This window comes from Artibeus jamaicensis, unplaced genomic scaffold (genome assembly GCF_021234435.1).
Source record: "Artibeus jamaicensis isolate MK-2021 breed Jamaican fruit bat unplaced genomic scaffold, CSHL_Jam_final scaffold_660, whole genome shotgun sequence".
Lineage (NCBI taxonomy): Eukaryota > Metazoa > Chordata > Mammalia > Chiroptera > Phyllostomidae > Artibeus > Artibeus jamaicensis.
In genome coordinates, this window is record NW_026522052.1 from 4,320,058 (window position 1) to 4,334,717 (window position 14,660).

Genomic DNA, 14,660 nt, shown 5'->3' on the forward strand with positions numbered 1-14,660 from the left:
CTTCAGTTCCTGTGCTTCTTCCCCCACCCACACACATACACCTGCCTCCTGCTACAATGCACAAGAACACTGTAAATGTTGTGTTGGTGGCCACATCCTTGGAAAGTTGAGAAATCTGAACATTATTATTGAGAAAATACTCATTATAAAAAACATGCTGTATGAATATTTATAGGCTAACACCTTGTTTTGAGTGTAAAGAATCATTCTCATGTATTTATTCTCTGTTTCCTTACAGTTCCTCCACAAATCATGAATATTTCCTCAGATATCACTGTGAATGAGGGGAGCAGTGTGACCCTGCTGTGTCTTGCTATTGGCAGACCAGAGCCAACTGTGACCTGGAGACACCTGTCTGTCAAGGGTAAGGCATTTACCTGTAGAAATTTCCTAGAAGTATATTGCAGCCTTGGTTCTGCTGTACAACAGAATTTCAGGAATTAGAAAACAATGCTGCATTGTGACAGAGTAATGTAAAAGCAGAGGCTCCAGCATGTGTCAGGTGCTGAGTCTTCCATTCCAAAGGAAGACTTACAGAAAATTTTACTGAGTTAGTATTTTAGTCCTTTTTATGACCTAGTGGACTCATGATTCCTCAACTATGAAGAACAAAGGTACCATGGCAATAACTTCCAACAAATAAACCAATTTCTCAAGGTCAAGATTGTGTGGGTTAGTCGGTAGTTTGTCCTTTCTTGCAGTAGAGTGCTAGAACAATGGTGTCCACTGAAAACTCTGATGCTGTCATGTGTTCAGGAGGAAAAGAGCCTCCCTGTTCAATATTTTCAGGGTGTTTACCTAGAGCCACATGTGTTTGGCCTGTACATCAATAGTCCTCCTGAGTAGAAGGATGAAAGGAAGGGTGAAGTGCACCTGGGTCTGCCTCTGCTTGGTCCTAAATGACTGGTATTAAAATGTGAGCTATGATCACCTTCAACGTAATAGGAAGAGAACCAAAAGGACAAGTTACCTTATCCCCTTGGAACTAGAACTTACTCCATGTTGAATTTGAAGAGATGGACACCAAGCCACTTGATATATTTACACTACTGCTAATAGAAACTATGGTTAATTCTAGAAATTATACAAGAAACAAATGTTCCTTCCAGGCATTAGAAAATCTAAACATGAAACCCAGTGAGGAAGAAAATGTGTTGAGTATGCTTATGTGTGATTTCAAAATAATGTAGCTCTAAAGAAAACATAGAAATGAACCTTAGTGACCTTGTACTAAAAATTTGATAAGTTTGGCTTGGCATTCTTTTTCTACAGCTGTCATAACAAAATACCACCAACTGCATGGCTTAAACAACAGAAATGCATTTTCTCTGAATTCTGGAGCCTAGATGCCCATGGTGAAGGGGGAGTTGGGATTGGTTCTTTCTGAGAGCCGTGAGGGAGAACCTTTCCCGGGCCCCTCCCCTGGCTTCTGGGGGTTTGTTGGCAAACTCTGGGGTTTCTGGCTGTGCAGCTGCATCAGCCTGATCTCAGTCCCATCTCATCAAGGCCTTCTCCCTGTGGACATCTCTCTGTCAATTCTTTTCATTCCATAGAGACACCAAACGTAATGGATTAGGGCCCACCCTAAAGACCTCATCTTGACTTGATTACCTCTATGAAGATTCTATCTACAAATAATGCCACATTCTAAGACACAGGAAATTAAGACTTTAACATATCTTTTCAAAGGGGATGCAATACAACTTATAATAGTCTTGCTCAAAATTAAAATCACTATTAAAAATAAATGAAGAGACAAACCACAGACTGGGAGAAAACATTTGCCGTACTTATACACAACAAAGAATTTATATCTAGGCAACATAAAAAATTCTTACAGCATAATTGTAACAACGCACCGAACAAAATATTTGAACAGACAATTCACAAAAGGTGATGTATGAATGAAAAATAAGCACATGAAAATATGCTGAACATGTTTATCATACAACTGAAAATCAAACAGTTGAAGAGATATCTCTATACAACTATTAGAATGACAAAAGCTAAAAAAACACAGCAATATTGACTGTTGGTGAGGATGTGCAGCAATGGAAACTCGCGTACGTTAACTCTAAAATGTAAAACAGCATAAGGCCTATGGAAAAAGAGTCTGGCACTTTGTTATATACTTAACATGTAACCTGGCATTTCACTTCCAGATAATTAGCAAAGATAACTGAAAACGAATGTCAACAAATGAGCATTGTACACAAATGGTTATAGTGGCTTCATTTATAATAGCTTTGCACTAGAAATAAGCATCAATAAGTAAATAGATAAATTTTGATATATTCTTGCAGCTGACTTCTCAGCAATTAAAAGAAACAAACCAACACAAAAGATAAATCTTAAAAGCACTATGTGGAGTAAAAGAAGGGAGACACACACACAAATACATGCAGCACGAGTCCATTTACACAAAACCTTGAACAGACAAACTGGTCCATGATACTGCGATCAAGCCAGTGGCTCCCTGGGGCAAGAGTGTTGGGAGCATGGACTGCAAAGGGGACGAGGGGATTGCAGGGGGTGATGGAAACATTTTATATATTGAATGGAGTGGTTAAGTTAGTCACAGCTATCAAAATGTATAATAACAATAAGTGCATTGTATTGTATTTTCATTAAATCTCAATAAAATTTGAAAAACTTAACTGCAGATGTTACAAATAGTGACCTAAAATCTGCCCTTCTAATTTGAAGCAATACTCACGTGAGCCACGCTTACCCAGTGAGAGACTGGATTCAGCACTAACAGCATCATCCAAGCTTTCACTCTTTCATTTCCTCCTTGTACACGGAGAATGCATGTTTCAGCTCCTGCCTTGTGATAGGGGAAGAAAAGCTAATAAAGCCACACAGTCTTTGTATAAAGCCTTCATATACTGAAACCCAGAATGTCAACCTTACAAAGAAGCATTAACAAGAATATTAAAGTATACATAAGGAACATCACAAAGGTCAACTTTAATATAAACGCAGCAATAGTGTGTGTTCCCACTGACATGAGCCTCATGGGAATTTTGCTCAAAGTCAGAGAGAATTTCACATTTACATTATATACAAAAATATGTCTAACCTTCAGAGCAATTTGTACATATTTGGTGAAGCCAGATGTTTTTATAAATACTTAAAATCCCATGTGCATTTATTTGATCCTAAATACATAGTTTTCTAAGCCTACAAATCTTTCGAAAAGCACGTGGACATTGGTTAAGAGTTTTTAACAATTGTTACAGTGGTACACTGCTAAGATTCCCCTCTTAAAATAAGAAAGATTCATCTATATTCCCAACCCTTTATATAATGGAATTGTTGCAATTCAGCCTCAAAAAAAAAATCAGAAAATCCTAAATTTAAGTTATCCCACTTCTCTTTAAATGTCCCAGGCTAGGCTGTACTTTCAAGTTGCTTTTTGTTTTCCTCGCAGCCTTGGCCTTCACTCACTGTCTTTCCTTCTCCCCGTTGTCTCCTCCCCTCCCCCCATGACATTTAAACGTTAAACTCAAAGCATTGTTTCCCAGGTCTGAAAAGCCCTGGGAAACAATTGGGACCTGGAGGGCTTGCAAGTTTAAAAGCTGCTTCTGCTTGTGACTACCAATATTTCTTTTTAGAAAGCTACTACTTTTCACTTGGAGGTGAGCAGGCTTTCAGAAGTTGTTTTAAATGTTCAGAAAAGCAGTCAATAAAACTTGAACATCAAACAGCATTTCAAGAACAGTTTACTGGTTAGTTCAGCAAGCAAGAATAAGAAATAAAAAGCTGCAATGCCATTTCCCTGGAAATCCCAATGGGATTACTTTGGAGAATTTAACTCACTGGACATCTGTTTTCCCAAAATGCTAATGAAATATTTAAAATCTGTTGTTTAAATTTGGAGATCCATATAACAGAAGTGAATAAACAGACTCTAATTTTGAAAAAGGATATTTTGCCCTGGCTGGTATAGCTTAGTGGATTGAGTGCAGGCCCATGAAGCAAAGGGCTGCAAGTTCAGTTCCCAGTCAGAGTACATGCCTGAGTTGCAGGCCAGGTCCCCAGTAGGGGGTGTGTAAGAGGCAACCACACATTGATGTTTTTCACCCTCTCTTTCTTCTTCCTTTCCCATAAATAAAATCTTCTAAAATTTTTTTAAATGATATTTTAATGAGCAGATTATTAAAGATTAAAGATAACGATCATGCTATGGTTTAATAAGACAGACCAAGCACATGCCTTCAATCCCTAGAAATTATGGGAAAGGGGTAAAGACTAATGACTATCACCCTGGCCAAGTGGCTCAGTTGGTTTGAGCGTCCTCTCCGTGCACCAAAAGCTGCATGTTCGATTTCTGGTCAGGGCACTTGCCTGGGTTCTGAGTTTGCAACCAATCAAAGTTCCTCTTTCGTATCAATGTTTTTTCTTTCTCTCTCTCTCTCTCTAAAGTCAATTTTTTAAAAAAGGCTAATGACACTCAACATAAGAAATGTCCAAACATATAGAGAATTTTCATTTATGAGTTTATTTTAGCCAAACTGAAGACAATTATCAGGAAACAAAGCCTCAGTAAATTGAGAAAATGCTCTGGAAAAGTGACAGTTTTTCCATTTCTTTTATACATCAGAATCAAAGAGGAAGATATAAGGAGGTTCCATGAATTCCATTAATGGTAGATTAGAGAGGCTGGAGAAAGCCAAGCAGGGGGATCTCTGAGATCGAGGGGATTAGGGTCAAAGCAAAATGAAGAGATGCGAGCTTCTTTTACACTGGTGGGCATGGGAGGGTGTACAACCTGCCTTTAAAGTACATAGAGATGGTTCTGGGAGAAGAAGAGGTTCTGGTGGGAGAGTATGCCCTGAGGGGTCTGGGAAAAGAGACCACCCTGACATTCCAAAGGTCTGTTCTCTTAGCTGCACAAGGGCAATAGACAGGCTCACTTATGGTGAAGACTGACCTTTGTCATGGAAGATGCAGGCCTAGGACAGGACTGCCCTCCACGACTTCCTTATAATCAGGAAGTTTTGCTTTCAGACCATCCTGTGTGGTTGCTCTGGTCACTGGGTTTGTGAGGCCACCAGGCGGGCCTCCCTGAACTTGTCAGGTTTACTGTGTGGCTCCTTTTCATCCACAAGACTTAATGAACCCATTATCACACTCAAATATGATCATGGTAAGCCTTTTGGGGCCAGCAACTATGAGGAATCTCTGAAATATAATAGGTAAATAGACATAATAAAGGGAAAAATACTACTCAAAATACAGAAACATGATTAATACCTAAAATGATAGATAATTGTAAAGGAAAAAGATGTTATGTTATAGGTTACTGGCAAAGGTTTGAAACTGGCTCGGGCTGAGGTGGGGGAGGGGAGCCTGGCGGCACTTACCAATTTCCACGTTGTAAATATTCCCATCATTGTCACTTTTCTGGGAACCCCTTGGAAGTCACTGTGGTATTAGTGCTCATTTTCTCTTGAAAACAACAAAAGCACAAACGTTTCTTCTGAAAGCAAAATGGAAGTTTTGAACAGGATTCCAGACGCAAATCCAGTAACATCCAGCATGTCTGACCTCCAGGTTGGTTCTGCAGCTGGGGGCCTCCCGCGTCCGGAGGCCGCCAGCTTCCTTTGCAGTGTGGACACTGGTGGTGGAAGCAAGGCATTTCCAAAGGACAGCTGCCTCACTTCCGAGGGAAGCTGGGACCTTTTACAGGATCCCTGGTTGTTACACATCGTGAACATCTCAGAAAAAAGTGCCATGTGGACCCACATCCGGGGGTTTACTATTCACAGAACAGCTACTGAGCCATTGACGACTTATTGATTCTTTAGCTTTAGATATACATAATTATGTTTAATTTATTTTCAGTAGCAGATAATCATTAAAAAAAAACACTCATTTATATAGATTTGCTAGAAAAATGGCATCTGTTTGACAGCCCTCACGCACATGGGAACCTGTACTGACAGACCTACCCTTTAGGAAGTGGGATTCATGATGGAACGGCAGGCCCCTTTCTCAAAGAATTTTTCACCGGAAAGAGTGGGCAGATCCCAAAACACGCAGGCAAAGTGGACTGCTAAGTGACCAGTGTGCTTGGAATATAACTGTGAAACAGAGGGGTTCTGAGGATTTCTTTTGTTCCCTCATGGAAGGGCACTGGGCCGGCAATCATCAGGAGACTCAGGAGCGGAAAACCATGAATAATGTGCAAGTTTCAGAGATAAATGTGGCAGAGGAGACAGTCAAGGCTGTTGCGTTGTAAGGAGGGTTGTCTTCCCCTCCCAGGATGCCATAGTAATGTCCTCTAATGCCTTACACACCTGCCTTCATTCCCAGTGACATATTGGGAAAGGCCAGATGTTTGGGGAAAATAAAAATTCTTCCTTTCTCTTTCTTCTCCATGGAGATATTACGATGACAGCTATTCACCTGTGAGTGCGTTACTCCTACAGTCTACTCATATACAGTAATAGCTGAGGGATCGAGTGAATGAGTTCTTTCACAGAAGTGAATTTTCCAGGTAACCAAAGCTGACTCCTTTATGCATTGACCTGAGTCGTTTTTAACGGTCATGATAGTATCGTGAGGAGTGTTTACTGTGTGTCAAGCCCTGTTATACACTTCACAGGCTTTAACTCATGAAATGTCACAGCAGTCCTGAGAGAGAAGTGCTAATGATTGTTATTACACCTTTTAAATTATTATGCCTATTATTATACATATTCCTACCTCTGTCTCTGTTTCTTATTTCTTGACAGCTTGCGTTATTCATTAATGACTTAGTGTCTCTCTGGCCCACCTAAAAATTTGGAATAACATAGCAGTTTTATTTGTAATAGCTAAATTTTGGAAACAACAAAAAGGTCCTTCAATAGGTGAATGGCCAGACACACTAGTATACTGTGAAATATTTAGTGACAGACATGAATGAACTATTAATACACTCAGACTCAGATGGATTTTAGGGCATTATACTTAATAAAAAGAGTCCGTCTCAAAAGGTTGCACACTGTATGATTCCACTTTTATAACATTCTCAGTTATGGAGAAACAATAAAGATACACAAGAGATCAGTGTCTGCTACAGGGCAAAGCAAGGGATAGAAAAAGGCAGCAAAAGGGAGGTGTCTTACATTGTTATAGTAATAGACTATTTACATATTTTTATTGTTTTAATAGTCATATGAATCTATATGTGTGATAAAATATCATAGAATAATACACACACACACACTGAGTGCATGCAAAAAATTAAAGTCCAAATAAGTTCTATAATGTAATTAATTGTGTCATGCTCATATCAGTTACCTGGTTTCCATAATGTTCTTTAGTTCTATATGATGCCACCATTGGAACAGCTGGTCATCTGTACATGAAACCTCTATTATTCTTGCAAGTTCTTGTGAATCAACAATTATTTCAAAATAAAAAGTTAAAAAATAAGAATAAGTAAAATGAACATTAGTTTCCCACTCATTATATGTTTATGTAGGGATTTATTCTTTATAAAATATTTTACATGCTTCATCTCAAGTGAGTGTACTGCAACTCTCTGAATTAGGTCAGAGAAGGAATGAGCCTATTTCTGATGTAAGGAAATAAACTTGGAAAGGTTAACTAACGATGAGTGACTCAGAGCTAACTGAAGTGGTCAGTCTGTGAAAGGAAACTACTTCCTGTTCTCAAGTCTAAAGGTCTTTATTCTGTACAAAGATGGCTCCCACGGCTTGAAGTCAGAATAGGTCCGATCTGAAATGATGTGTTTTAACAAATCCTGCTTGTTATCTGGGGCACCCAAGGGTGCCCACTGGCTGTGAGCATCACCAATGCTCTTACATTATTCCCTAACTCTGCACTTACCTTCCTATGTCTAAGGACTTTCTAGCTACCACCCAGAATTTTTTAAGAAAGGGACAGCCTCCAAATAAAAACCACATTCATGCTATTATTTTCTGCTCTAGGTCCCCGTTGTTTCCCTGCTTCAATTAAAATAAACCCGCTGAGACCTACCAACCTCATTTCTTTCCTAAGCCATCCCAGGTACAAGTTCCCTGCCACTAATAGGAATTACCCATTACTTGACCTGCTATATCATCCAGTCACGTTCCTACTTTTTTGTCTCTCTCCAAGGCAGCCAGGATTCTTGCTTCTTATCTGAAGTTGTGTTTAGAGCCTAATTAATCCTCAGAGTGTGAAAAAGAGGTGTCTGAGATGAGAAATCAAGGTTATACATATCTTGCTCAGTAGAACAGTTATGGGCAAACAAGCTGTTCCTCTCACATTTTTGCAAAGCAAATTTATGTTCACTAACTTTGGTTCTCATTGTAAATGAGAAGTGTGTGAAGGTCTAGCAATGCACTTTTCACCATATGGGTACCCATATGTTTTCCCCCTTTGCTTGCGTACATTTTCGCTTTGGCATGCACATATGCCTGTATTTTTGCAACTTAACAATATTAAAACTAATCCCATTTATGCTCCTTTTGGGTGGGTTGATTGAGTCATAAATTCCTGAGAATCTCTTCCTTGGGAAGCTAAAGTCCTTTTGTATGAGGCACAGAGCAAGCTAGCCTGGAAGAAGGATGCAGGCAGCCAGCACCATTGTGAAGTTGATGCAACTGATAACCCCAGCTCTGGCTCCAACCAGGGACTCCAATCCTGGGACTCCAGGAAATATGGGCTCATGTTGGCTTGCCAGTATCCCTCTCGTCTTTTCTAAAGAGAAAACCATCACTAAGAACTAGATAACAATTCCCTCGAGTTCTCTTCTTAAGGATCCAGGTGAAATAACTCACCTTAGAGCAAACAAATATGATATCTGGAAGTATGGTTCTTGGTTGTGACCATATGAGTACTGTTCATACCCCTCCCACTGAGAAACTATGTACATCAGAAATGGGGCAGCTGGAAATTAGGTTTGTAGTGAATTATGCTTAGCTTCTTCCCTGGGCTTTTTAGATTGTATAAATGAGAATGGATATTAATATGTATAATACCAAGTGAAAAGCCCATCTAACTCAATTGTAAAATTGAAATTGGACATGCAGCCTGATGTCTGCTGTAAGGCTATCTCTATATTTATATCTTTTGCATTCATTTATTCATTTATTTGATGCATTAAGAGTATTTGTTTGCCCCATAGCAACAACAGCGGACAAAACAGGCATGGCTTTTGTCCTTATGGGGCCTACAGTTTAATCAGGGAGAGTGATTAATCGTATCAGCAAGAATATGTAATTTCAAAGTGTAGTGGCTACTCCAATGGGCAACATAGCAGTGTGAGCCAGTCTAAGGTAAGTCTTTCCTGTGATAGTGCCACTTCGTGGACATAGGAAGAGGAACAGAAGGTTAACCAGGGAAGGGGTAGGGATATGTGTCAAGGCTAAGATATGTGGAAACCTTCAGGGCAAAGAAAACAACATGTGCAAATTCCTTAAGACGAGAGGGAGTGTAGTTCTCCAAAAACAAAAGAACTATGTTTTGAATTTGCAGTGAGCTGGCGAGACAATGGCTGAGATGGGGAAGTCAGGGGCCAGATCACACAGAGCCCTTTAAAAAAGCTGGTCTTTATTCTAAGAGCACTAGAAAATACAAAGAACGTTGCAAGTTAAAGAGCTTGGAAATGAGATGTTCATGTGTCTGGATTTAACTAGGAGCATTTCCTTTCTGATTTACTCATTCTCTATGTAAATCTGACAAATCACTAAGCCTCTGTCTCAATTTCTCCATCTACAGACCAGAAAAGAGTTACTAATAATATGATTCCCTTATGGAGAAATGAAGAATGGAATTCGACAGCATCTACTCCAAATACTTTTTAGATTATAATATAAGAGTGGATATTAGCATGTATCATAGCAAGTGAAAAGCCCAACTAACTGAAAAGTAAAATTAGAATTGGTAAGGCATCCAATGCTGCCTGCCGTCTGCCATAAACCCTTCTCAATGCAATCGCTGTACCAAATTATGCTATTGCAATCGGTTGGACACTGATAAAATTGAGACCAGCTTTACAAGTACTGTAGATCTAATTGGCCTCAGCAGTGGGTCCACAGTGACTCTTGCTGCTGAACAAAAATCGTGGGCTTCTATAGAAAATAATAAGCAACCTTGATCCACAAGAACAGACCACAGCCCCCTCTGGAGATAATGTACTTTAATTCGAACACTGAGCTCCTTCATCTGGCCAGATATGGAAGGAACCTCAGAGAAGTTTATTTCCCTCCTCCCTCTGGACAAGCACCCTTGATAGCAGATTTAAAAGACCTTTAGAGCCAGCTGTGTGCACCTGCAGTCCTTGGTGTTCCTTTCTTCTCAACCATTTCCATGTCTTGCTAACAAACCTCTGTATCTCTAGGACAAAATTTCCTATAAATCACCATTTCTTTCTCAAGCTATTTTAAATTGGGTCACTGTCATTTATAGCTGAAGCGGGTCTGATTCAATTCACCATGTGTTGCCTAGGGTAGTATGAACCCAGGATGAGCAGAACAGAGTCCTTGCTCCAAACACAGAGTAGGGAAGGGAAGACACTGGTAAGCACAGCATTGCTGCAGTGTGGTTGGGGCTACCTCTTTAATGTATGAATGAGACAGGTAGGTGGCTACTGAGGGTCCTTTGCAAGGCTACTATCTCTACCATGGGTTGGGGAAGTTTCTGGGGGTTGCCTAAGGGGCTCTAGGGGCATTGCTGAGGGGTCCCAATTTAACTCAGCTAGAACTGGGACAAGAAAGGTACACGAGTTCCAGCTCTAAGTTATGCTGCAATCAACACCAGGAGGTCGTCACCACTGCTTACAGCCACGTTTGTAACATTCGTTCAGGTGAGCACATGGTATGTTCAGAGTGCCTCTCAATGAGTCACATAAACCCAGCCTCTGTTTTCCTACTCTAAGAGCAAACATGTGGTTTGTCTTAATTAACTGATTCATCATTTACTAAATTATCCTTGAGGTGGTGTGCTCTGCCCTGGCCAAAGGTGACCACCCCCTCCTCCCTATATTGTGGCTATTTGAGAGCAGTCACTGAGCTTACACATCTGTGATGTTCTCTAGCACCTAGCACAATTAATGCCTTGAACTTTAGAATTGATGTAAAATGTGCCCATTGTGTGAATGCATGCTTATTTGTCACCTTATACCTATCTTATAGAAACTAGAGAAAAAGAATGGATAAAGGCAGTGGGGATCCACCCAGAGTAACCCCCAGAGGTAGGAAGTACTTATCTGGATGGCTAAGAAGAACTTTGACAAATAGACTGAAGGCTGTTTGTGGAAGGCACTGAAGTTCGATCTGTATTAGGCGGTTGTAAGAGCTTGCAGCCTTGTCTAGAAAGCACTTTTCTTTCCTTTTCACTACCATTTCTTCCCATCCATCGCTGCCTAAAAATTGCATGCTGCAGTAGGTACCAGGTAGTCTTGCTGCTGAGGCTTTATTTCTATCACATTTTAACCCATTAGTGAGGCTCCCACGAGCCTAAGGCTCCAGATGATGGTGATCCTGATTTAGACAGAGCTCTTCAATTCCTGACCAGCTTTGTCTTAGTGGAAAACCTGGGACTGGGCTTGGAAACTCATTAATTCAATAAAGCGATGCATATTGAGAGTTGGGATGACTTGCCTCAACACATACAATTCGATCTGGACAAATTAAATGAGTGATCTTAGCATCTTACCATAATGAGTTTGTCTGTGAGCCAGCACACTTTTATCTCTATCTCCGCAGACTATTTCCTTCCTGCCTTCCCATCTTCCTCAGAACCCCTCCTGGGACTGTACTCTAGCTCCAACAGAATCCAGCTATAAAGATAAGACTGTAGAAATGATGGTATCGATGGGAAATTCTTTCCTCCTCAGTTTTAAGATAAAGACCAAGCAGGTTTACCTTCTCCCTTGATGTGCAATTCAGAGGAGTGAGGGACAGGAGAGAGAAATAGGCAGTTGCTTGAAGAAATTTAAAAGGAAGGGCTTGGGGCCCTTTGTTTTATGAATGTGTCAACCTTGGAGAGGTAACCTCAGAGAGGTAACTTCAACTGGATGTAAGCAGCATCAAGGGGAACTAGTCTCCTAAGTGAAAATAGTTGACTGTCACTTTGAAGCTTGGCTTGTGACTGACTCACACACAAACAAGAACTGGAATGAAGTGAGGAGGAGCAGGAATTTCACCTGCCATGGAAGCCCTGAAGCATAGCCCAAGGATCCCCTACTCTATTGGCCTCCTGCAAACCTGTTATTCCAAGATGCTGGTCACTGTAGTTGTTTCTGGGTATTTTGCTCCTAAGAGAAATGTTTACTCAAGCAACAGGTACAATCGGAACTCTGTTTTCCTAATTCTTTTCCTTCCTTCACAAGCTTTGCTCAGCTCACCTCTACTTCCACCCCATTGCCATCCATAAATGCTTTCATCTCAGCTCTCTGGGGCCTCCTCTGGCTCCACTGAGCCTGCGCTTATTTGTCCCTGCACAGCTGGAACTGGATACAGTAATTACATCTGCCATGAAAGGGTCTGTCTCCCTTGTGGGCAGTAAGGATGTTGCCAGCCCTACTAATGACGGAATGGGCCTTTTCTTTCAGGGCATTATGGGCTGCAGGAAGCTCCTCATCATTGCAAGACAAGGTATTTGGAGCTTTGCTTTCTTGGGCCAGGCTGTAAACAAACCCTCTTCTTACTCTCCTCCCTGCCCAGAACACTTCCTTGATTTTTATTCCTGACTTAGTTCCAAACTTCCCACCACACCCCAGATACCTTTTCGGCAGCAATCCATGCTCCCTGCAGAGGGCAGGGAAGCCATGAGAGTGAGGGTGGTTTGGTCACCACACTCTAAGTCCACTTTAAGAATATCCTGTATTCCTAGCACTTCTGGTTGCACTTAAGATGTAATATACTGAGAAGCCTCAGGTGTCACCTCTAGCTTAAGTTACACTCCTGAGAGCCCAGACTGCCCTGGTTCCAGCAACAGTCAGCAATGAGAACAGAGAGCCAGCACCTGTGCCAAGGCACTTGGCTGGCCTGCCTATCCCTGTCTGCTGGTGTTGCCGTCTCAGGGCCCCTGGCCTGGGCACTTGCACCTCAGCTACTGTCATTCTTAAGACCTATTGATCATCCTTCAAATTGTCTCATCGGAGTTCCCAGTGGCTATTTCTGATCATTGGGAACTGTCAAGCCTTCCATTCTGGCTGGACTCTTTGAACTTCTGATTGTTTGCATGCTTTGACTCCAAATTTCTATCTAATAAAACATTGCAATGACATTGTCATCACTGTTATCACCATTATCACCAAAATTTTCCCTCAAATTTTCTGACTCACCACTTTTACTTAATTTCATTTGATTTCACAAAGGTCTTTTGTCAAAATGCAGACAGAAAAATAAATAAAATAAAATAAAATAACAAAATAAAATAAAATACAGGGACTAGCATAAACATTTTATATAGAAACAGACACCTAGACTGGTTAAATTGATTGCAGATGAAAACAATATTCCTTCAATTATTTATTTATTCATGGACTCATTCAATCATTCAAGAAAAAAGTAGTGAATGCCTGCTATGTGGCAGCTGCTGTGTTTGACACTGGAGTTGATAACTAACTACACTTTTTCTCAGTGAAGTCACATTTAATGAGAGATACAGAATAGTAACACATAGTCATAACAATGTGGTATGTGCATTACTAATACATTCAAAACATTGTGCATTTGTTAGAGAGGATCCTTTAACTCCAACTGGGAATTATGGGAGAATCAGTGATGGCTTTCTGAAAGGGGGAAATAGGGCTCTTAAAAGTTAGTCAAAGAGGAGAGAGCTATCATAAGACTGAGGTGGAGAAGAGAAATATCCCAGACAGTTGAGAAAGCCAGACAAAAGACCTGGAACTGAAAAAAACACTGTTCAATGGGACTTCGTGAGCAGTTTGTTGGGGCATACAGTGTGACACTGTCGTGACTGAAATAAAATTGCTGGGCCACTGGTAGCTGGCCCAGCTGTGACATGGTAGTCCACGGGGGCAGGTCTGACCACATGAAGAAAACAACAGTGTTTTATGGGAGACTCTATACCAAAATCTTTCAAAATGGCCCCATCATGTGTTATATAACAGATAATAGAATACTGCTTTTTTTGCCAATCTTTTCTCTATATTTTTCTCCATGAAAACTCTAGGTGATCCAATCTCTACTTTCTCACTTAAACTATCTATCTGTTTTCTTTCAGCACTAACTTTCTTAGCTTTTCACGGTAAACCAATTTAGCTTCTTAATATTTTTATCTACATCTCTATGCATTATCTTGATCAACATAAAGCCTAAAAACCAAGGGAACATCTCTACTTTTTTATACATATTTTCATCCCCATGAAACTGATGTGAGATAAGATTTAAGTAGTAATGGGAACAAATCATGAACTGTAAATAGTGAATAGAAGGTAAGAATATAGGTTTTTTTTAACTTTAAAAAAATTATTTCTTTTAATAGTTGTTCAACTACAGTTTTCTGTCTTTTACTCCCACCTCAGCTCACCCCCCCCTCAGTGCTCCCACCTCCCTCCCATTTCCACCTCCCATGTGTTCTTTATACTTGTTCCTATAAACCCTTCCCATTTTCCCCTGAAATTCCCTCCCCTCTCCCATCTGGACACTGTCAGCCTGTTCTCTATTTCTGTGTCTTTGGTTATATTT

The 14,660-nt window shown here is 40.4% G+C and overlaps 1 protein-coding gene across 5 annotated transcripts in view; it reads left to right on the forward strand.

Annotated features, from left to right (window-relative positions):
- OPCML (opioid binding protein/cell adhesion molecule like) overlaps positions 1–14,660 on the forward strand; it is a 548,902-nt gene that overhangs the window by 378,387 nt on the left and 155,855 nt on the right. For all 5 annotated transcript variants that reach the window (XM_037138275.2, XM_037138274.2, XM_037138271.2 and 2 more), the window contains one exon: positions 239–364. In XM_037138275.2, the coding sequence (XP_036994170.1) occupies positions 239–364 (126 nt within the window). The remainder of the gene's footprint in view (positions 1–238; positions 365–14,660) is intronic.